The 24,239-nt window shown below is 39.6% G+C and overlaps 1 protein-coding gene across 1 annotated transcript in view; it reads left to right on the top strand.

Moving 5' to 3' along the window:
- The window catches only part of CNTNAP5 (contactin associated protein family member 5), an 861,846-nt gene that overhangs the window by 795,829 nt on the left and 41,778 nt on the right, over positions 1-24,239 (top strand). Inside the window, exons 20-21 of the mRNA XM_015109883.3 lie at positions 10,120-10,250; positions 14,165-14,252. Of these exons, the coding sequence (XP_014965369.3) occupies positions 10,120-10,250; positions 14,165-14,252 (219 nt within the window). The remainder of the gene's footprint in view (positions 1-10,119; positions 10,251-14,164; positions 14,253-24,239) is intronic.

Here is a 24,239-nt window from a genome sequence, read left to right as displayed (position 1 = left end):
TTTGGGTCCTCTTTTATTTTGTTGAGCAGTGGTTTCTAGTTCTCCTTGAAGAGGTCCTTCACATCCCTTGTAAGTTGGATTCCTAGGTATTTTATTATCTTTGTAGTAATTGTGAATGGGAGTTCACTCATGATTTGGCTCTCTGTCTGTTATTGGTGTATAGGAATGCTTTTTGATTTTTGCACATTGATTTTGTATCCTGAGACTTTGCTGAAGTTGCTTATCCACTTAAGGAGATTTTGGGCTGAGATGATGGGGTTTTCTAAATATACAATCATGTCATCTGCAAACAGGGACAATTTGACTTCATCCTTTCCTAATTGAATGCCCTTTATTTCTTTCTCTTGCATTCTAACATTGTTAAATATCACTTTGTGTCACACATTTGTTTTCAGCTGTTAATGGAATCGCTGTTTACAGAAACAGGTAAACTTTCCTTGGCATTCCTTGCCAGTGTGGTCTCTTTCTTTACCATTTCTTTCCAAGTTCCCATTCCTTTTGTGGGGTCACAGTTTCCCTACTTTTCAAAATGATGAGGTTGGTTGTGTAAATGGCTGCTAAGGTTCTCATCAGCTCCACTGCCTTACAGTTCTACAGCTTCACGTGTGGTAAGATACAGCTACATTGCTCTGTTTACATCATAACTAGTAGTGTATCACTCTTTGTTTTCCAAACTAAGTTCTCTCTTGCTTCTGCAAACCTTCTCAGACAAACTCTTTCTGATTACCTCCACACATTTTTTTAACTTTTATTTTAGATTCTGGGGTTTATGTTGAAGTTTGTTACACAGTTAAACTCATGTCAGGGAGGTTTGTTGTATAGATTATTTTGTCACCCAGGTACTAAGCCTTGTATTCAATAGTTGTTTTCTTGATCCTCTCCCTCCTCCTATCCTGCATCCTCATGTAGACCCTGGCATCTTTTGTTCTCCTCTTTGTGTCCATGAGTTCTCATCATTTAGTTCCTACTTGTAAGTGAGAACATGAGGTATTTGGTTTTCTGTTCCTGCATTTGTTTGCTAAGGATAATGGCTTCCAGCTCCATCGCTGTTCCCACAAAAGACATGATCTCATTCTTTTTTATGACTGCATGGTATTTCATGGTGTCTATATACTGTATTTACTTTATCCAATTTGTCATTGGTGGGCATTTGTGATGATTCCATGTCTTTGCTATTGTGAATAGTGCTGCAGTGAACTTTCGTGTGGATGTACCTCAACCCTTATAACTGCTTATTGATTTTGAATTCAGAAAACATGTATTCTGTAGCACTGATCAAAGCTTCTCCCTTTCCCTCTGCTGATACGTTCATTCCTCTATCCATCCACCCATCCTTTTACGCTGCCACACATCTCTTTTGAGGTAGCATGACATAGTGAAAAGGGCACATACTTTATATACATCTGTACTCCTCCTCAGTTTAAATCCCATTTAATTATTGATATTCTCATTACAGTTTTACTTGTGGAGTTTTTATACTTCTGTAACATTCCATTTTTTGATCTGAGGATTTTATGAAAAACCTACCTTTAGTACCACGTTTAGGTGCCTAATACAAAGTAGGCACATCAGATCAGCCACTGTGACTGTTGCTTTTGTCTTCTTCAACTAGATTATAAAGTCTTTGAAGATAGAACTATAGCATTATAGCCATTTGTTTCTCTAGTGTCTTACACCAGCAGGCATTGAATAAATGTTAGTTTATAATTTGGATGAAGTGGTGATAACATTCTCCATAGTGGCTATTTTATTCAACAAATGTCTTCTGGAGATTCAAGATAACATGTCCCATGTTATTCTCTGTAGACACGAAGATGAATAAGCAACAATTTCTCCTAGGGGAGCTTAGATTCAAGAGGATGAGAAAGACAAAAGAGTCTTGATAAATTGAGATTTGTATTCAAAGTGACCAGAGTGGCAATATGGTGAAAAGAAAGATGTTATTAGTCTTTGGGGCAAGTGGGGACCTGGGTCACATGGACTTGGTCTTAAATAATGAGGAGGAGCTTGCCAGACGTATTAGGAGACAGGTGGGTGTTTTCAGCTAAGGGGAAAACAGAAACAAAATAAAACAAAAACAAAACAATGTGCAGAGGCAAGGAAAAGCATCTGGGGGTATAATGAGTGTTCAGGTGTGTGACTAAGATATGAACAATACATATATAATAAAGTCAGAAAGGTAAGAAAAGGACATTCAATGTCATGGTAAGAAGTTGGAATTTCTCATATAGAATTAGAAAGCCTTGGATTTTTTTTTTTTTTTTTTTTTTTTTTTTTTTTTTTTTAGACAGAGTTTTGCTCTTGTCACCCAAGCTGGAGTGTAATGGCATGATCTTGGCTCACTGAAACCTCCACCTCCCAGGTTTAAGCAATTATCCTGTCTCAGCCTTCCAAGTAGATGAGATTACAGGCATATGCCACCATGCCTGGCTAATTTTTATATTTTCAGTAGAGGCAGGGTTTCGCCATGTTGGTCAGGCTGTTCTTGAACTCCTGACCTCAAGTGATCTGCCCACCTCAGCCTCCCAAAGTGCTGGGATTGCAGGCATGAGCCACCGTGCCCAGCCACCCTGGTTTTTTTTAGGCGCGCTAGAGTCACATGGCCAAATATGTGTCATAATATTCATATTTGTGGAAAACAGATTAGAGTAGGAAGAGTAGAATGATGAGAAATGGTAAAACATAAAAATTATGTTCTTGTACAACCAACGTACGAGAGTATTTACCCTAAGTCCCAGGTCAAGATACTGAATTAGATATTTGAACTTTTTAATTAATTTTATTTTATTTTATTTTTCAAATTGTTTATTTTCATAGGTTTTTGGGGAACAGTTGGTATTTGGTTACATGAATAAGTTATTTAGTGGTGATTTCTGAGATTTTGGTGCACCCATCACCCAAGCAGTATACACTGAACCCAATTTATAGTCTTTTGTCTATCACCCCTCTTTCACCCTTACCCCTGAGTCCCCAAAGTCCATTGCATCATTCTTATGCCTTTGCATCCTCATAGCTTAGCTCCCACTTAAGAGTGAGAACTTACAATGTTTGGTTTTCCATTCCTGAGTTACTTCACTTAGAATAAGAGTCTCCAGTTCCATCCATGTTGCTGCAAATGCCATTTATTTGTTCCTTCTTATGTCTGAGTAATAGTCCATGTTGTGTGTGTGTGTGTGTATGTGTGTGTGTGTGTGTATAAAATAAAGACATTGTGGGGTGTGTGTTTGTGTGTGTATATATATACAGGCATATGTGTATATATACAATTGATCTACTAGTTGATAAATAATATATATCTATACACACACACACACCACAATTTCTTAGTCTACTAGTTGATTGATGGGCATTTGGGCTGGTTCCATATTTTTTCAATTGCAAATTGCACTGCTATAAACATACGTGTGCAAGTATCTTTCTTGTTTAATGACTTATTTTCCTCTGTAGATATCAAGAAGTGGGATTGCTGGATCAAATGGTAGTTCTACTTTTACTTCTTTAAGGAATATACACACAGTTTTCTATAATTGTTGTACTAGTTTACATTCCTACCAGCAGTGTAGAAGTTTTCCCTTTTCACTGCATTCATGCCATCATCTATTATTTTTTGATTTTTTGATTATGGCCATTCTCGCAGGAGTAAGGTAATATGGCAGTGTGGTTTTGACTTGCATTTCCCTGATCTTTAGTGATGCTGAGCATTTTATTTGGACTTTTAGACCCTGAGTTCCTAGTCCATCATCCCCCCATCATGTGTTGCTGACTTTCAAGTAGGATATAAATAATAATAAAATGTCTTGTCACAAGGTACTGGGTGATCCTTGGCTGAATATTAGAGCTGCTTTGAAATAGGTCCAACATACCCTACTTCAGGAGGAGTGTAGTATCTCTTCCACACGAGGTTCTTTCTTGAAGCCAGTTATGTCTACTTAGATGTATACAGACTCTAACATTGATCAACTTAAAGCCTGGCCAAATATCCAAGGCAAGCTTGTCAGATCTGACCTCTGAATACTTAGAGCATGAGGTCCTAGGGGTCAGACCTGCAGGGAGGCACTGGTTTCTGGGCTGTGGCTCATGGGGCTCACATGAGTGATACAAAAAGCTGCCCTGGGGATCTGTGACCAAATCCCAGTAGGCTGGGCTCTCTCCGAAGGGGCAAATGGTTTCCACTGTACTCCTTGGAGACCAAGGCATTATGTAGGCCAAACGAAGTTGTGGGGTGGAGATGGGATGATGGGAGAGAGACAGTGAGGCTCCCCCTAAGCACCCCTCCCACTTCAACTCGTGCAGCTCTACATTTTTTTATTTTCTGTACTAGCCTTCACTGTCCACATCATTTGAATAAAGTGTTCCAATTGGAAACAAATTTGAAAACTACTGGACTCAGCATATAAGGCAATCTCAGATACATGAAAAAGAGATGGAACCCTAAACACAGGCAACGGTCAGTAGGTTCCAGGCAGTTGGTGGGATCCCAAACCTGAGTACATTTTCTGAGATGTTACAGCCTCAGATGCAGGTGGGAAGGAGGCTAAACCAATGCAGAGACTGCTCAAAAAAAAAAAAAAAGAATAGTTATATGGGCATGGTGGCAAGCGCCTGTATTCAGGAGGCTGAGGCAGGAGAATTGCTTGAACCTGGGAGGCAGAGGTTACAGTGAGCTGAGATCGCACCACTGCACTCCAGCCTGGGCAACAAGAGTGAGACTTCATTAAAACACACACACACACACACACACACACACACACACACACACACACACACACAAACATATACACCCAACTCAAGGATAACACACTCTAGGTGAGACAGTGTCTAAGAACAAGTGTCTCTGGACTTAATGAAAATAAGTACTACTGAGAGTTGTACTGTTGCAGACAAATTATTTTTTAGATATTAAAAATTTCTAAGTCTCACCAAATTATTCAATTATTTCCTCCTTCCCTCCCTCCCTCCCTCCCTCCCTCCCTCCCTCCCTTCCTTCCTTCCTTCCTTCCTTCCTTCCTTCCTTCCTTCCTTCCTTCCTTCCTTCTCTCCTTTCTTTCTCCCTTTCTTCCATTGTTTCTTTCTTTCTTTTCCCTTCTTTCTAAATTTACTGGGTACTCACCATGGGCCAGGCACTGGGAACCCAAGAAGGAATGAGATATGTCCTGGCTCCCAAGGAGTTTATTGATTTGTGTGAGTTAGGCAAGTAACTCACAGTACATGTTAGGCAACCCAACACAGTACATGTTAGAATAAAGATGGTAGGGCCTATTGGATCAGTTATGGGCAGCTTACAGAGGCCAGGGAGGACTTCTTAGGAGAGGGAAACTTATGATGAATTCTGAAGAATGAGAGAATCGACCTAATGAGAAGGGCATTCTGGGCAAGGGTGATCACCATGGGCTGTTGTGGCCCTTGGGAAACTCATAATCTTTGGAACCAGCTGGATTTAGTTTTTAAATCTGACCTCCTCATTTACTGAGAACAGGAAAAGTTATTTACTTCCCAGCAGCTCTGTTTTTTCACCAGTAAAATGAAGAAAATTAAAGAGAAAAAGCATTCTAGATGAAAGTGGAGTGTTGAGTAGGTGCTCAATCATGATGGAATACCTGTGCTAAGCCAAGGAGTGTAACGATGTCTAGTAAGTGAAAAGGGATCTTATCAGGGTTTGATAAACCGTCGGCTTTTTTAAGAGGATTCTTTATCATGTGTTTAAGTACTTTTTAAAATACAGATTTATCATTTTTTTAAGAAAAACAACATTTATAATATCTGTTGTTTATTTCTAAAAATAATGATGCTGACCAGGCATGGTGGTTCACGTCTGTAGTCTCAGCACTTTGGGAGGCTGAGAGGGGCAGATCATCTGAGGTCAAGAGTTCAAGACCAGCCTCACCAAGATGATGAAACCCCATCTCTACTAAAAATACAAAAAAAAAAAACAAAAAACAAAAAAACAACAAAAAAAAACGATAGCTGGGTGTAGTGGTGCAAGCCTGTAATCCCAGCTACTTGAGGAGCGGAGGCAGGAGAATCACTTGAACCCAGGAGACGGAGGTTGCAGTGAGCCAAGATTGCGCCACTGCACTCCAGCCAGGGTGACAGAGCAAGACTCCATCTCAAAAATAAATAAATATAAAAATGATGATGATTTTGCCTGAATACGAGGGGGGAGGAGGAGGAGGAGGAGGAGGGGAAGAAGAAGAAGAAGAAGAAGAAGAAGAAGAAGAAGAAGAAGAAGAAGAAGAAGAAGAAGAAGAAGAAGAAGAAGAAGAAGAAGAAGAAGGAGGAGGAGGAGGAGGAGGAGGAGGAGGAGGAGGAGGAGGAGGAGGAGGAGGAGGAGGAGGAGGAGGAGGAGGAGGAGGAGGAGGAGGAAGCAGCAGCTAGATCTAACTTGAGTGCTCCAACATTGATAGGACCTTTAAAACTTTTATAGGGTACTTGCTAGTGACAAAAGTTTATTTCTTTACACATATGTTTATTCCGGAAGCAACTAAGGCTCAAATTAGTTTTATTTTTATTTATTTTATTTTATTATTATTAGTTTTTGAGACAGAGTCTTGCTCTTTCACCCGGGCTGTAGTGCAGTGGCACAATCTCCACTCACTGCAACCTCTACCTCCCAGGTTCAAGCGATTCTCCTGCCTCAGTCTCCCAAGTAGCTGGGATTACAGGCATGTGCCACCATGCCCAACTAATTTTTGTATTTTCTGTAGAGATGGGGTTTCGCCATGTTGGCCAGGCTGGTCTCAAACTCCTGACCTCATGTGATCTGCCCACCTCGGCCTCCCAAAGTGCTGGGATTACAGGCGTGAGCCACTGCACCCAGTCCAGTTTTATCTTTAGACTAAGTTTTATTTTAAGCTAAGGCTCAAATCTGTTTTATTGTTAATTTCCACGTTGTGAACATCTTATCTCTGTTTATATGCACAAAAAATGGTGTGTGTCCTTTAGAGTGTAGCAATGTTAATATATAAACAACAAGAAAATGATACCAAATGGAAAATAAATGCATTACAGTGTGTCAGAGTAATTGCATCACACTCATGGCCAGAACATTCAATTCATTCTTTGCTTTATTAGACTTAGGGACAGCACCTTCCCTCTGTCCATTCACTGTCTGTGGAATTATAAACTTGCAATGTCTATCATTGCTGTCAACCTAATGAAAGGGGATGGGGACAGAAAACTCCAGGGAGGAAATGGAAGCTCACAGATGAAGCAAGCAGAGGGGGTAGAAGAAGGCCTGAGGACAGCGGGAATAACTCTGGGCCCAGGATTCTCCAGAGACAAGCAGACATGGCAATGCCAGGCAAGAAGCTGATGGTGATCTGAACCACTGGAGTGCACAACTGGAGAGGTAGAAATGCCTCATAGCTCCCTAACCAAGCCACTGAAGAAGATGCTCAGGGAGATGATAATGAGCCCCCAGCTCTGACCCCCATCCCTTCCGGGAATTAGCCTTTCATGGTGTCAAACTTACTTTGAAAAGTCACGGAGTGAGTTCCCCAAGAGTCACGTGAAAATGAGTTAGTGGGAGGTTTCAGAACATCACATTAGCGGGTGGAGGGATACTTTAAGAGGCATTGATTGCATCAAAACTCCTAAGAAGGCGAGAGAAGTATTTGTAAGACTTTGGAAGAACTAGTTGAGGTATTTTGTTTGGTTTTCATTTGTTTGTTTTAGCACAAACTTGGCTATTGGGGGAAGCTTCAGAACACTTTAGTAGATAGGATCACTGCTGAGATTACTAGTTCCTAAGAGGAATGGTGTCAAGAGGGATGCCAGTAAACATGTATAAAATGAGAGTGTTATCAAAAATGGAAAAATATGTAAAGAATGTGTGTGTGTGTGTGTGTGTGTGTGAATATGAATTACCAGAACAGTGAGATGTTAAGAGAGTTCGACAGCCTTAAGGAATGTGGGGTTGATCATTATGCCTGGCACATAATTATTGCACACTGGTTTGTTCTATGAGGTCGAATTAAATGTTAAGACACACAGATTCTTAGAATTAGAAAAGTGTGGAAGAGCACGCTGCCCAGCAGCCCACTAGTGCATGAGATGGCCCTTTCCCTGCCACAGGCAGGAGGAGTAACTTGCCCATGATCTGCACAGTGACCCGCCCCCAACAGCTCCTGTCTGCGCAAAATATGTTGCTGTTAGGAGCAGCCATTACTTTCTAAGTAGTAAAATAACAAAAATAATAATATCCGGAAATCTGCAATGGTCAGAACCACAGAGAAAGAATGAACCAGGAAAACCAGTATCAGGTATAGAGAGCTTCTCCTTCTGGCCCACTGTGTTAGGCAATGACCTCATAGCCCCAAACTACATTTTTTCTGTTCTTCCCTATGTTATTTTACAAGCATTTGTATCACATGCACGTATTCTGAAATTCTATGAGTAGCAACTTATGTTTGAAACAGTCCCTGCCCTCTTCCCACAAAAGTATTCAAATACTTGGGTGAGGACTGGGGATCAGTCAGGGACATGGTGGTTACTCACAACCCTCCTGCCTTACTGGGATTGGCAGCCTGGGAAAGATGGGAAGGCTGAGGACGTTCAGGGAGGTTTTTTTTTCTTCTTCTTCTTTTTTTGCGGGGGGGATATGAGAAACTTTGAGGGGATGAGAAGAAAGAGTTACTTCAGCTGTTCTCAGCTCAAATTTTAGCAGACATTCCTTTCTCCCCAGTGGCCATCAGCTTATGACATTGCTCCTCAGTTCCAATTATTTTCCGTTCCCATATATGTCCAAGGGAAGAGCTCCTGCCATTTGGTGTGTGGGACTCCAGTGACTTCCAACTAGATGACGCCTACAGACAGAAAAGGACAGCAAGCAGCGTGTAGTTTGGCCACTTGGCTCAACTCACAGCCAGTGACGCTGGGGAAAGGATCAAATGAGAAAAAGTGCGCAGTATCTGAGATAAAGTAGCTGCTCAACAACTTATTGCCCCTATGGCAATTTTTAAATATAGAGTGTCTTTCAAACATTTTTTGAAGTTTATTTTTAATTGACATATAATATAATACTTGTATATATTTATATGGTACATAGCAATGTGTGTGTGTATATATATATATAGTGATCAGATGAGGGTAGTTAGCACATCCATCATCTCACACATTTATCGTTTGTTTTGGGAACATTTAATATTCTCCTTCTAGCTATCTGAAACAATGTACAATATACTTTTGTTAACTCTAGTCATCCTACAGTGCCATAGAACACTAGAACTTATTCCTTCCATCTAGCTGTAATTTTGTGTCCCTTAACAAATCTCTCCCAAGTGGCCGTTTTGCTTTGTGAGCTAATATTCTCTCTCTCTCTCTCTCTCTCTGTCTCTCTCTCTCTCTCTCACACACACACACACACACGCATACACACACAAATGATACACTTCATTTTTAATATGTCTCCTGGGAGTCTCATATAGCTAAATTCTGCTTCTTTTTGTAAGAAATGCTGATTGAGACCCAGTAAATGGATTTCCTAACCAACAAGGAATAGCTAACAGCTGTTTGAAAAACACAATCCTAATCCTAATAAAACGTTTTAATGGGCTGGAAAGGGTTAAGAGGGTTAAAGGACCCTAAAGGGTTAAAGTGAGGCAGGGTGCCCTAACCTGGCCCTAACCTGGCCACACTCCCATCATGAGCGTTATACATCAATGGGTGATAACAGGACTGATTCTCTTTCCAGTCCTTAGATATAAAAGGGAGACAGCAATTAGGAAGAAAGAGAGTTATAGGAAGTGGTAGGAATTGAAGAGAAAGTAGAAAAGATCTTAACTCTACCTTATTAAAGTTTCATGATCCAATTACCAAATAGATGTTTTATTTTCTAAACTGTCATTTGTCATTTTAGTTTGCCATAGCACCATGTACTCTCTTTCTCTCTCTCTCTCTCTCTCTCTCTCTCTTTCTTTCTCTCTCTCATTAATTTTGCAGCTCTCCTCAGAATTTTCTGTAGGGACCCTGATAAACATACGTAATATATTTTTAAAAATTGAATAATGGAAGGATTAAGACCTGGGGCCCTAATAATCAATTAAAAGACAATCTGATCATGTCTTTGCATTTTATAGGTGTTGCTTTAAATTCTAATTTCTAATATTTTTTTCTTTCAAGGAAGCTTACAGGTTCGCTATCACCTAAACAAGGAAGAAACCCATGTATTCACCATTGATGCAGATAACTTTGCTAACAGAAGGATGCACCACTTGAAGATTAACCGAGAGGGAAGAGAGCTTACCATTCAGGTACCTTCCTTACTTTCTCCTGTATCAGCCAATGTGCCTTGGCTACTCTATCAAACTTTTCTAAGCTTCTACCCGATACCAGTGTAGTGCCTAGTGCTGGAAACATAGTTACAAATCACACTTGCCCCCAGACTTGGAAGAACTAGGATAGTGGTTCTCAAGATGTGCTTCCCATGTCCCACAAGTATCAGCATCACTTGGGACCCTGTTAGAAATGCAGATTCTTGGGCCAAGTGTGGTGTCTCACGCCTGTAATCCCAGCACTTTGGGAGGATGAGGCAGGTGGATCACAAGGTCAGGAGTTCAAGACCAGCCTGGCCAACATGGCAAAACCCCGTCTCTACTAAAAATACAAAAATTAGCCACGTGTGGTGGCACACACCTGTAATCCCAGCTACTGGGGAGGCTGAGGTAGGAGAATCGCTTGAACCCGGGAGGTGGAGGTTGCAGTGAGCAGAGATCCCTCCACTGCACTCCAGCCTGGGAGAGAGAGTGACTCCGTCTCAAAAAACAAACAAACAAGCAAACAAACAGAAATGCAGATTCTTGGGTTCCACACTAGATCTACTAAATTAGAGGCTATGGAAGAGGGGAAAGCAGCAGGTGATACTAATGTCTGCTCAGATTTGCCAACCCCTGGGCTGCATTAAAGTGAGGAAGATGCATGGGCAAAGAGGAAATCATCACAGGCTGTGGGAAGGGTTGTGGAGGAAGAATGCACAGGTGATACTGAAGAGGGCGCTGATCCCACCTGGGTATCAGTACTTACTCCCTGGAGCAAGTTAGGAGTAAGCTGAGTCTTGAAGATGAGTAGAAGTTGGCCACATGGAGGCGAGTGCTCAGGAAGAGGGTCCGTGTGAGCGCAGGCTAAAGCTGTCTGAAAGCGTGTTGTGTGGGAGGCACCCCATGAGATCTCAGTGAGCTCCATATAAAGGGCCAGCAGCAGATGATGGCAGAGCTCAACAGAGAATAGACAGAGCCCAGATCATCCCCTTTAGAATCATGACCCTCAGCAAGCCCTTGCATCTGCCCAGCAATCACTCCATGTTTTTTAATCTGTCTGTTCTCCTGTTCTCCCGGTTGACCATTTTACACTCTCTCCTCTTTACTTATACTGCTAACAATTGCCAGTTTGTCTTAACTCTCAGCAGATGACTTTGCTTTCTTATTTCTTGTAAAAATGTAACATTCAGAAGAGAGTATCTGCACATTCTCAAGAGCACGTTACGTACCTACCACATCTGTGTTTGCACTGTCTCTCCCTCCGGAATAGTTCATGGTTCTAGCTAAGGCCTGACCTGACTACCTGTGGGCCAGATCTGATATCCTACTGAAGAAAATCACTCCAGAATTCTCCTTCCTCCCTCTGTTTCATCATTTGTTTCAGCTCTACTGAATGACTCCCCAAAGCATAAAACAAATAATTATTACATGCATTAAGAACTAGTATACAATGACAATAGCTAAACAAGCAAACAAGCCAGCATATCTCTGGATAAAGAGAGGAAACCTTTCTCTTATCTGACTTCTTACAGTGTTCCATTCTCTTTGTCATTTTCTTGCCCATATTTTTGGAAATGTTGTTTATATGTTTGTTCTTCAAATTTTCCCTACCTTTTTCTTATACCCACACTGAAAAGGTTTTGTCTCTGTGCGTCAGCAAAATTGTACTTCTTAAGGCATCAGTGTGCTTACCTTGCAAAATCTGGTGGTCATGTCTCAGTGTTATCTTTCCTTCTCCTCTCACTGGCAACTGACATCAGGATTCCTTCCTGTTCTTGCAATTGACCTGAGTCTTTATTGCTTGCAGGATACAACTCTCGCCTGTTGATCCTTTTGCCTGTGTTAGTTGCTCCCTCTTGTCTCTTTTGTTGGTTCCCCATCATCTCTCAAAACTCTAGCCATCAGAACACCCAAGGACTCCAACTTCTGCTTTTGATCTATACTCACTCCATACTCATCTCATTCAATCTCACATCTTTAAATTTCATGTACATGCCAATTAATCAGTCCTGAATGTGTATCTAACACTAATCCTGTCCCTGGATTCCAGACCTTATACCAACAACCTACTGGGCATATCTATAGGAACGTCTGTTAGGCATCGGAATATTTAAGTAAATAGTTAAAATTGACTTATTAGGAAGCTCCTCTGAAACAATGACCTCATCCCCAAAAGCATATCCCAGTTAGTGGCAGCTTCATTTTTCAAGTACACAATCTCAAAATTGTGGTGTTCTCCTTTCATCTCTCTTTCTCTTACATGCCGCATCTCGTGGATCATTAGCAGCTACCTTTCCGCAAGCCACCCTTATCCTTTGCTTGGATTATCACTGTTTACAGTTGCCTTTTGATTGACATCTCCCTGCTCCTCTTTAGGTTTTTTCAGCTGTCTATCCTCAACACAGCAGTCATAGTGATCCTGGTGAAGGAATAGTCAGACTCTGGCATTCTTCTGTCCAAACCCTGTCAATGGTTTCCTTTCTCTTACATAGAAAAAGTCAAAGGTCTTCCAGTGGCTTATAAGGATCTCCATGATCTGACACCCCTGCTCCCTTTCTGGTTGCTTCACTAACCTCATCTAATTATATGCCCTCTGGAACGTTAGCTGTGCCACTCTGGCCTCCTTGCTATTTGCAGAGCACTTGGACTCACTGCTTTGCCTAGAATGCTATTCTTTATGTATATACATGTCCAGTTCTTGTACTTCCTTCTGGACTCAAATGATTCAAGAGGTCATTCTCATTGAGGCCGTGTCTGATCAGCTTATTTAATAGAACAATCTATTTCCTTGACTTCAACCCTACACTCCCTCTTATCCTTGCCTGCATTATTTTTTTTCTCTCAGCACTTAAGTTCCAATACAATGTATTTACTTATCAAATTTTCTGTGCTAGCTCTCTCCTCTAGAATATAAGTTGCCTGAGAACAGAGGAGGGTCATTCTGAGCAGCCATGCCAAAGGAAAGTCATGGCAAGGAAGATGGGAGGACTATGTATAATCTCCGGTGGGTTGCACCCAAGCTGTGCAAAGTTAGGCACATGGCCAATGGGATCTTAGTCTCCTCTTCTTACAGGTGAACTGAAAAATAATGAGGATCCTTTCCAGGAATAGCACCATATGCATAGTCAGAGTAGAGCCTGGAAGAAACCAGTAGGATATGGCTAACCTGAAAAAGTGAGAATGAACAGGGAGGTCTCCTAGGAATGGGGAGGGGACCAAACAGATGGAGCTGGAATTAGCAATGGGTGAAGTAAGGAGGGATCTCTAAAGGATGGTCATAGAAATAAAGTCCTATTAAAGTCCCGGTGGTGGCTTTTGCTCACCCCTGCAAGATGGGATTATCAACCGTCTATGTTGGTTGCAACTAACCGTTCAGCTACCCTCTCCTCCCCAGGGCCACATGTTTTGTCGAACTGCAGTCCTTGCCCAGGAAAAGCTCTCTGCCCACACCTAAATGAGACCAGGTTAGAATTATGGAACAATGGAGGCAGTGGTGGCCCTAAGGACAAACTGAGAGAAAGGAGGAGAAATGGAAAATGAGTTCCTGCCTCCTATGAATGTTAATCTTGCACAGCAAGTTCCTGAGCAGGTTTCATTTGTTTGCTTGTTTGCAGCAAAGAATTTGGTGAGAAAATCTCAATGGGGAGATAAATACCTGTAAAATGCTATATACAGTTTCCCAGGGAGAAGACTTGTGTGAAAACCCTTATTTCACAAAGAAGAAAGCAAGGGGTATTTTATGTGCATTGTGGGAGAATTAGCGAGACCTGTCTAATCTCTCTGGAGAGGAAATCTCAGAGGGGGATCTGCTCTCTGTGTGCGTTGTTTCAAGCTATTTCCAGATGGGATCGTTTTATGCTTCTTACTTGCAGACCTGTGCTGATGTGCCTTTGTTTTCTGTTTTCCTGCAGATGGACCATCAACTTCGACTCAGTTATAACTTCTCTCCAGAAGTAGAGTTCAGGGTTATAAGGTCACTCACCCTGGGCAAAGTCACAGGTATGTTGTTCTAGTTCATACCTTTCCAGTGGGCTTTATTAAAATAAATGAATACATAATTTTCATTAGGGTGTTTAAGGATTCAAGTCTGCAGCCTTTTGCTCCCGTCATATCTGAGATCTGAAACCAAGATTTCTTGTTCAGAAAATGCCAAGATGTATCTGTGGCAGAAATAGGCACTGCATTTCTATCTTATTTTATAAAAATTTCCAAGAGGTAAAATATTAAAGTAATTTAGCAGAATACTTAAATGTGTACTTAATTTTAAAATATATTTTCAAGTTTTACTTAATTTTAACTTAAATGTATGAGTGCATAAATTAAGGATTTGAACAACTCAATCGTTCATCAAAAATTTTAAAGGCATTGTAATTTCCTACTATAATAGTGAATCTTCTCTTTTTCTACTGGAAGTTCTGTCAATTTTCACTTTATATATAATGAGAGTATTCATTACATGCATACAAGATGGAAATTTTTTATCTACCTGATGAAGTGAACATTTCATCACACTTAAGTGATCTTTTTAAACTTTAGTAATGTCTTTCAATGCTTAAATTTATTTTGCCCATTATTAATATTCCTATTACAGTCTCACTTAACTTAGTATTTGCCTGGCCTCTTTTCTCATTCTTTTTCTTTCAAGTTTTCCTTTTCTTTCAGCTTTGTAGGAGATCTTGTGAAGAACATACCGCTAGATTTTATTTTTATACCCAATCTGTCCATCCTTTTTTTTTTTTTTTTAATAATGGCAAATGTAGGTCCTTTTACATTATGGAGCTACTTGTACAATTGAACTTGTTTATGCTACCCTATTTCCTATATATCCAACTTTTCCTGTGATTCCATCATATTCTTTCTGACTCTCTCTCTCTCTATCACAGTACAGTGCAGAAAACATTAATAACTCAAGGCATTGTGAGCAGAAATACATTTAAAACAGTAAGTTAGTTGCTCTTACAAAATTGTATACTTACAGTGTGAGTTCTTTGTGGGGTCTTTTGGAATGACTTCCCCGTGCCCCAGACTGTATGCAAATTCATAAGTAGAAGGAGGAGGTCTCTGAAAAATGGTTGTGAAGAAGGCAGCAGCGCCCCTGCTTTTGCTTGCCGGTAGATAGAGCTGAAAAGGCAGAAAAATGATTCCTGCTACAGCCCTCAAGCTTCATAAAGGGTTTATAATTTCCAGATGTGATGTTGATCCAGAAAGCTAGCTGCAGTAGGGTCAAAAAAATGTCCATTTTAGTTCCCCAAATAGCAGTTGGAAGAACCAATCAACACTGATCCCAGATTGAGTTTCATTTATTTCTGATTCCATTCCCCCTCCTAATAATACTCATTTTTATGTTTTTAGATACTGCTTATTTTTGATATATTAATATAGACACTAGTTTATATATTCCTCATTTCTTCCTTTATCTCAGACTTTTCTATTTTCTGCCAGACTTTATTTTCTTCTTTTGAACTAAATTCTTTTGAATTCTTTTCTGTGTTTCCTTCAATAGATAGATAGATAGATAGATAGATAGATAGATAGATAGATAGATAGAGAGAGAGAGAGAGAGAGAGAGAGATTTTTTTTCCCCTGAACAAAAGGTTTGTATTTTACCTTTAATCTTGGAAGATGATTTTGCCAGATCTTCAATTCAATATTGAAGAATATTTTCTCTCAGATGTAGAGAAATTAGTCAGAGGTGTTATGGAGCCAGTGTACCTATAAGATGGAAGTGTTATGGAGCCCATATACCTGTAAAAGTCAGGTATACACGTCTCTCCCCAACTCTGCATCCTTCAATGGTGGCAGGATGCCAGCTTGAAATCAGCTGTAGTGGGAGGGTTTACACTGTGGATATCAGAAATGCTAAAAGCCAGGACTTTCCCTACCTCTTCCTACTGAAGAGCCAGTTTCAGAGATTCACTGGCACATCAGTGTCCTCTTGTTTCCTGGCTCCCCTGGTTGCTACCAAGAAGTCAGCTGTCCATCTGTCCTGCTTTTGTAGGTACTCTGACCACCTCCGTGCCTACCACCTACAAGTTGATTTAAAGTCATCCCTTTTTCTTTGATGTTTTGCCGTTTTGTCATCAGGTGTCTGCTTGTAGATTTCTTTTTAAAGTATCTTACTTGATATTTTAATGTTTCCTGTTCATTATGTCATATGTGTCTATGCATCCAATTCATATTTATTATTCATACGTATCCGTTCATCAGTTCTTAAAAATTCTCAAAATATCAAATCTTACTTCCTCCTATTCTATCTACTCAATTCTTTTATATATAAATTATATGAACTTAGACTTGCTAATTCTATCATCATATTTCTTACACTCTTCTTGTAGTTTTCATTCTTTGATATAACATCTTGCATTCTGGGCAATTCATTTGGCTTTATCATCACATTCACTAGTCCTCTCCTTATTTATGCCTAATCTCATTCAATGAATCATTTCTTATTGATTTTATCTTTCATTTCTAAAAATAATATTTTGCTCTTTTTGAAGCATGACTATTAAAAAAGATAATTTGTTGTCTCCATTCTTTTGTTCGTTTCCATGTTTTTATGTATTTAGGCATTTAATTAATAGTTATTAAACATTTTGTCTCTGATAATTTCAACATCTGAAGTCTGTGAGGGTCCCAGTCTGTTACTAGCTGTTTTCTAGATTTTTTTCCTGTGGTGGCTTGTTTCCTTATGCTGTGTGTGTGTGTGCGTGTGTGTGCGTGTGTGCATGTGTGTTTGTTCATATTGATCGCAATTAATTTGTGACAACTCTAAGGATCAAAAATCAAGACACTTTCCTCAAAATAAGATTTTTTTTTAACTTCTGCCAGGTGCCAGGTGGTACTACCAACTTAGGACAATTTTAATTTCTCACCTTTTTTTTTCTGAACAGTGAAGAAATATAAATTTGAGCTCCATATCTGAGTGAGATCAGTCTTCTGGTTGAAGTCTTAGCAGAAATGTCGTTACTATTAATATCATTAACCAAATTAAAACATCTTAGGAAAGAGGGAAAATTTGGGCTTACTGACCACAAAGCCCAGACCTTTTTCGTGGCCCCCTGCTCTGTGTAATGGAAGTTCCAATAATATCCTCTTGTTAAAAATGAAAAAAAATCCTCATTAAATCTTACCACTGTGTATAGCATTCATATGACCCTTCACTCTTTCAGCTAAGCCAACAATAAGACTGGTGAATTGCGGCCGGGCGCGGTGGCTCAAGCCTGTAATCCCAGCACTTTGGGAGGCCGAGACGGGCGGATCACGAGGTCAGGAGATCGAGACCATCCTGGCTAACACGGTGAAACCCCGTCTCTATTAAGAAATACAAAAAACTAGCCGGGCGAGGTGGCGGGCGCCTGTAGTCCCAGCTACTCGGGAGGCTGAGGCCGGAGAATGGCGTAAACCCGGGAGGCGGAGCTTGCAGTGAGCTGAGATCCGGCCACTGCACTCCAGCCTGGGTGACAGAGCGAGACTCCGTCTCAAAAAAAAAAAAAAAAAAAAAAGACTGGTGAATTGAAACTTTAAAGCAAGGTACTACAGACAACTTGTTATTTTATTTCTGGTGCTTCGTAATTATCAGGTAGAAAAGAACTGTTAAGATTGAGGAGGAATCCTGCATTAGTCCATTTTGGCAGTGCCATAAATACTTGAGACTAGGTAATTTATAAAGAAAAAGATGTTTAATTGACTTATGGTTCTACAAGCCATAGAAGAAGCATGATGCTGGCATCTGCTCAGCTTCTGGGAAACCTCAAGAATTTTAAAGTCATGGCAGAAGACAAAGGAGGAGCAGGCATGTCACATGGTCAGAGCAGGAAGAAGAGAGAGGAGGAAGGTGCCACACAATTTTAAACAATTATATCTCACCAACTCACTCACCAACCATCACAAGGACATCAACAAGAGGATGGTAGTAAACTATTCATCAGAAATCTTCCCTCATGAGCCAATCACCACCCACCATGTCCTACTTCCAACATTAAGGATTACAATTCAACATGAAATCTGAGTGAGGACACAGATACAAACCATATCAAATACCCAATAAAATGTCTTCATTGTTCTAAGGATGGGAGACATCTGCCTACTGGGCTGCCTTCCCATTTGAACAGCTGTTGAACAGATGGAAGGATTTGGACCAACACTTAACCTCAACACTCTGGTCTATGAAAGTTACCTAACAGAAGGTAAAAGGAGACAATATGAACATCCGGACTTATTATTTAGAAAGGACACTAATCCTGGGGGAACTCTGGAACAAGGAAACCAAACCCCATGCATCAGAAATAGAGTAGAGTAGGGATGGAGAAAACAGGAAGGGATGATATTAAGATGGCTACATGGAATTAATGATGAATGCAACTGAGCTTCACAATTTTAGAAAAGATTGCTTTGGAGGACATTTCCAACTGTAAATCAAACACTCGAAAGCATTTTTCATGGTAGATAGATACGAAAAAAAAAGTATGTAGTAAATCTAGTGTCTCAGTTTTCTTCAGTACCACCAATAGCATTTCATTGCAAAGCAAAAGCAAGTTTGTTCATTTTCTTTTTGTCCAAGAAAGGACCAATTCCTTATTAAAGAGGACAGTGGTTTAGTACATACTCTATACCAGCCACGGTGCTACAGATACTGTTATAAATAAAGCAGTTTTTTGTTTGTTTGTTTTTTTGTTTGTTTGTTTCCTGAAGGTCCCCATGATGTAGATACTGGCCCATAAAAAATAGCCGATATAATTGTCTACATTAAAACTTCACTGTTGGTTCTCTAAGAATGTTGATGCTCATATCTGTCAAGTTATGGGATATTGCAAACTTTATTCTGTGGCTTACTGACATTTCTTAACTTTCAAGTGAGAATTCCTTGTTCTGGCCGATTGCATCAGTGAATTTAAGAAAAATAACATTAAAAGAGAGAGAGCATATATTTAGGGAAGTAACCCATTTGGAAGAGAGAATGTTTCTGGAAATGTACTTATTTCATTTGAAAGTATAGATGTATATGCCTCAGATTTAAACATAGCGTGCTCTATCACTGTTATTTCTAAGTCTCTGTTTAACTTGGCCCTGTCACAAGAGCATAGACAGCCAGGCAGACTTAGGAATCGAAAAAACTTGAAACTTCTAAAAGAAACTCTCCTTTTTTGTGTTTATTTATTTATTTATTTATTTGAGACGGAGTCTTGCTCTGTAGCCCAGGTTGGAGTGAGTGGTGCGATCTCGGCTCACTGCAAGCTCCGCCTCCCGGGTTCACGCCATTCTCCTGCCTCAGCCTCCCGAGTAGCTGGGACTACAGGCACCCGCCACCTCGCCCGGCTAGTTTTTTGTATTTTTTAGGAGAGACGGGGTTGACCGTGTTAGCCAGGATGGTCTCAATCTCCTGACCTCGTGATCCACCCGTCTCGGCCTCCCAAAGTGCTGGGATTACAGGCTTGAGCCACTGCGCCCGGCCGTGTTTAACTTATTTTTTTCTGGTCCTGATGTCCCCTTCTTTTTTTTTTAATTTTTTTATTTTATTATACTTTAAGTTCTAGGGTACATGTGCATAACGTGCAGGTTTGTTACATGTGTATACTTGTGCCATGTTGGTGTGCTGCACCCATCAACTCGTCAGCACCCATCAACTCATCATTTACATCAGGTATAACTCCCAATGCAATCCCTCCCCCCACCCCCTCCCCATGATAGGCCCCCGTGTGTGATGTTCCCCTTCCCGAGTCCAAGTGATCTCATTGTTCAGTTCCCACCTATGAGTGAGAACATGCGGTGTTTGGTTTTCTGTTCTTGCCATAGTTTGCTGCGAATGATGGTTTCCAGCCGCATCCAAAATATATCAAGAAAATTTGATTTCAAAACAAAAACTACTATTATTGGGTGAAATTAAGAGTTGTTATTATTATTATTATTATCATCATCATACTTCTGAGAGAAGTATGGTATTACTCTTCTGAGAGAAGACTTCTTACTAATCTGCAGAATTAAGAAGTAGCTACTTTTTAAAAATAGGTAAACAGGTTAAAGTTTAGGTGGAAAAGAATTATAGTATGGCCTTTAAACTGTTGCTACAAAATTCTGAAGAGACATAAAAATGAAATTTGCACTCATGGCATGCTGATAACATTTTTTTAATGCAGCTGACGTTTATTAATCTCCTATTGCCAGTTTGATAGGCCAAAGCTCACGCCTGCCAGAGGCATTATTCTTCTGCTCCAGTGGCTGTTTGCCCATCTAGATTTCAATATTTACTTGCCTCAAAAAAAAAAAAAATACAGGAATTGAAAGCATTTCTTCTCAAGATGCATAAAATTTACAGTTAATCTGTAAGTCGCAGAGCTATCTGTGAGCATGTACACATGATTTTGACATGTTAAAATGAGTTCTGATTGCATCTATAGAACAGGGTTCTTTAATTCTCCCCAATCCCTCAGGTTTACACTTTGAGCCTACTGTGTCTTGTGCAACATTATAGTATCATTAAATGAATACCTTGAATGCTTTCACATAAAATCACCTTACAAGCATCTTGCAGAGGGTGAGTTACGGCTGCCATTTATAGAAAGCACAGAAGAATTTATGCATATAAATAAAAGGTGTGTACTTCAAAATGCTCACTTTGGAAGACCGTACTCTAATTCCTTTTTGATTTTGGACACAGAGGCCTCTTATGATTCAAATCTGGGAGTCAATGCTAAACTAGGAAGCACAATTCCAGAGTGGAAGATGCCCAGCTTTTTGGAGACAAATTGACCCATGTTTGCATCTCTCACGTAGTTAAACATTGTGTGACCTTGGTGAATTTATCTAACTTGTGTATGGTTCCTTATTGGTAGAATGAGGATAGTAATACGTAATTCATTTAATGAATTCACAGAGCTGTGTAAGGATTTCTTGAAACATTATATGCAAAATACTTGGTATTTAGCATATACTCAAGAAATGTTTGCTTTTTTTTTTATTTTCAAGGTTGTAGAAACATAAAAGAGAACTGTGAGGTTTTTTTTTTTTTTTTTTTTCTGTTTTCTTTTTTGTTAATGTGTCTGTCAAGGTGACTGTAAGTGTAACTTCCAGGGAGGTGCTCAACCGAGCTCCAAAAGAGCAATTCTGAACCATGGTGAGTCTTGCAGAATCTAGTGTGACTCGTTATCAATTAGCACTGTTTCAAGGGTATATCAAACTCATACCAGATTCAACAATGACAACAAAAGAGGAAATAATAGTTGGTTAAAATAGAAGTTTCAAGGTATAAGATCTGCTTCAGGTACAGCTGGCTTCAGAATCTCAAATATTAAGATTCGGGTGTTTCCAGTCTGTCTGTTTCTCACTCCACATGTGACTGCTTACCTCTTGGAGGGACTTCATTTGCAGGCAAGATTTCAGTGGTTATGAAGGTGAAATCATCAACTCCAGGTTTAAGTAGTAGCAGTTCAACATTCCATGTGGAAAGAAAACCTCTCACTTTTAAAAGTTCCAGAAAACTTTCCTTGTGTTAAGTCATGGGGTTGAGTTTTCAAGGACCAATCTCAGACCATGGCAGTGTTCAGGTGATTGGGATCTACTGCATGGCCATGGCCAAATTATTCACCCAGCTACGCTGTGAAGAGAGTGAAGGAGTTAGTTCAGTGTTAATTGCATGGGTTGATAACAGGGAAAGGGTACTTCTCAGAAGCAAGTTGAGCTGTTCTTACCAGAGAAAGAGAAAAATCAGCAATGATCTAGTAATGCCACCTCTTTTTCTGCCTTGCATTTTGCTCTCCCTCTTTTAAGAGGAGAGAAGAGGGTGCAGTTATAGCCATGGGCTAGGAATTGTGGCTGATTTGGGAAAGGATTGTGCCAGTGTGCATCAACAATTCAAATATGTTGCAGTAGGAATAATAATAGTTGAGGTATGCTCTTTTAATAAATAAATTCATGTAATCTTCTTTAAAACAAGTTTATAGCTTCCACAGTGACTCCTCTAAAAGATTATTTCATTTTAAATGCATAGGCTCCTCAAATTATGTTTCATTTTGTTTATGGTCATGCATAGTTCTTTAGTAAATACTGAATCTCCAAACCACAGCCTCTTCCAGACTCAAATCCTAACACTGTACGAAATTGTCTTATATTGTGTCCAGATAATTTTTAATGATACTGTCTCTTTGGGTAATACAGTATTTTAGATACGTTAATCTAATCTGACCTTCTGCGTCATGAAGTAAATGGTGTGTTTTAGAGCATCCTGAAATATCAGATTTCAATAATCATCCCAACTTCCCAAACACGCATGTCTTATATTTTCTACTTTGTGGATAACCAGCATTGAATTGCAACTGGGTTATATGGGATTTTTGTTATTTTTTTTTCCTTTAATAACAAGTTACATTTTTCCCCCACAGATAAATTCAATAGATAATTTAGTTTCTTCTCATGCAACAGGAATGTGTGTTATCTTATGATTTAAGATGCAATTTTATTTCTGTGTGTTACATGAATCACCTCATGATAGCAGTGCCAGCCTGCTCCATGCTCTGCACTGCTCTGTAAAAGTTGTCCGTTTTTCCTAAGAGTGAAACCACTCTTTGAATAGAATTCCCTTGAGTTACTCATTTTATATCATCACTTGCCTGCTCTGTCTATACTCGTGACTAAAAAAAATGAATGAAGCAAAAATATCAATGACACGTTGTTTCTAAATGCAGACTGTCTTCAGCTGGGAGGAGCTGTTAGTAATCTCCTTCTAAGAGGGGTGGCCTTCAAGGAAACGCCAGACTTTACACATCTTTGCCTGACTGTGATAGCAAAGGATGTTTTGTATGGTGGCCCAGAAGTCACATGACGTGACTCTTATTGATATAAACTTTAAATTAGTTCTCCTCAAGCAAAAACTATTGAGCATTACTATGGCTACACGGTGTGTGAAACAAACAAACAAACATAATAGCAAAAAACTTATCCTTGTTCTAAAGATCCGGCTTATCTTAAAAATTAATTCTTTCAAAGGAAAGTTATTTGCGTGGGATCTGTTGGTAGTATTAAAGTTTTTCAAGGTTTTGAAGTATCCCGTGTAGGCTATGCTAATTCTAGGTTTTCTTCACTGTTACCAAATGATAATACTAAAAATGGTATAGTATTTATAGCATACTAATACTAATAGTACCATAAAACTAGTAGTTACTGTTAGTATGATTATTTGATAATATCTTTCTGTGTGCTAAGTCTAAACTCGTTCCTTATGTTAATTTATTTTTCCCCAGGGAGATAAGTACCATTCTTATTTCTATTTTTATAGATGAGAAAATTGAGTCACAGAGGTTCAGTGACTTTCCCCATATCACGTAACTCGTAAGTGTCTGGATTCCACACTCCTAATAGATCTTGCCACAGTTTGGTTTATAAGGAATGATATGAAGTATTTGACACAATGCATAATTCATTGGTCTGCTGAGAAGCTCTGCATCAAAAGTTTGTCTTTTTAGACCTGATGGGCTTAAAAGTAGAGGTAGAGTGAGAGAGTCTTTAATCATGGAGAGAAGATGGCGCATTTCTTGTAAGTCAGGCTTTGGAATCAGCTGTGGGTTCAAATTGTGACTTCACCATTGACTAATGTGACCTGGACAAATTACTAAGTCTTGCAAACGTCAGTCTTCTCAATTAGAACACAGGTATATGTTATTATAACACTTATAATTCGGAAAATCTAGTGGTGATGCAGATGATGTGCCTAGGTTGATGCCTGACATGTAATAAAAGCTCAGTAAAGTTTGTAACACCAGTATAATCATAACGTAAAAAGCTACTTCATCCAACTCAGCATTTTTCCTTTAGGACTCGAATTGCCTTCCAGCTAAAGGTATTCTAGTCTTTACGTAACAAAGCTTAAATTTTACTCTTCTCTCCCACTCTAGGGGGATGAATGGATAAGGCAAGGTGTCAACATGACTTTAATTCATGATTGGTAAACAGTGGAGGCAGTAGTGTGAACAGTATTTACTTTTTAACTTCATTTTT

Source organism: Macaca mulatta, chromosome 12, assembly GCF_049350105.2.
Source record: "Macaca mulatta isolate MMU2019108-1 chromosome 12, T2T-MMU8v2.0, whole genome shotgun sequence".
Taxonomy (NCBI): Eukaryota; Metazoa; Chordata; class Mammalia; order Primates; family Cercopithecidae; genus Macaca; species Macaca mulatta.
Note: the sequence above shows the minus strand (reverse complement) of the source record. Positions and strands in the feature narration are given on the sequence as shown.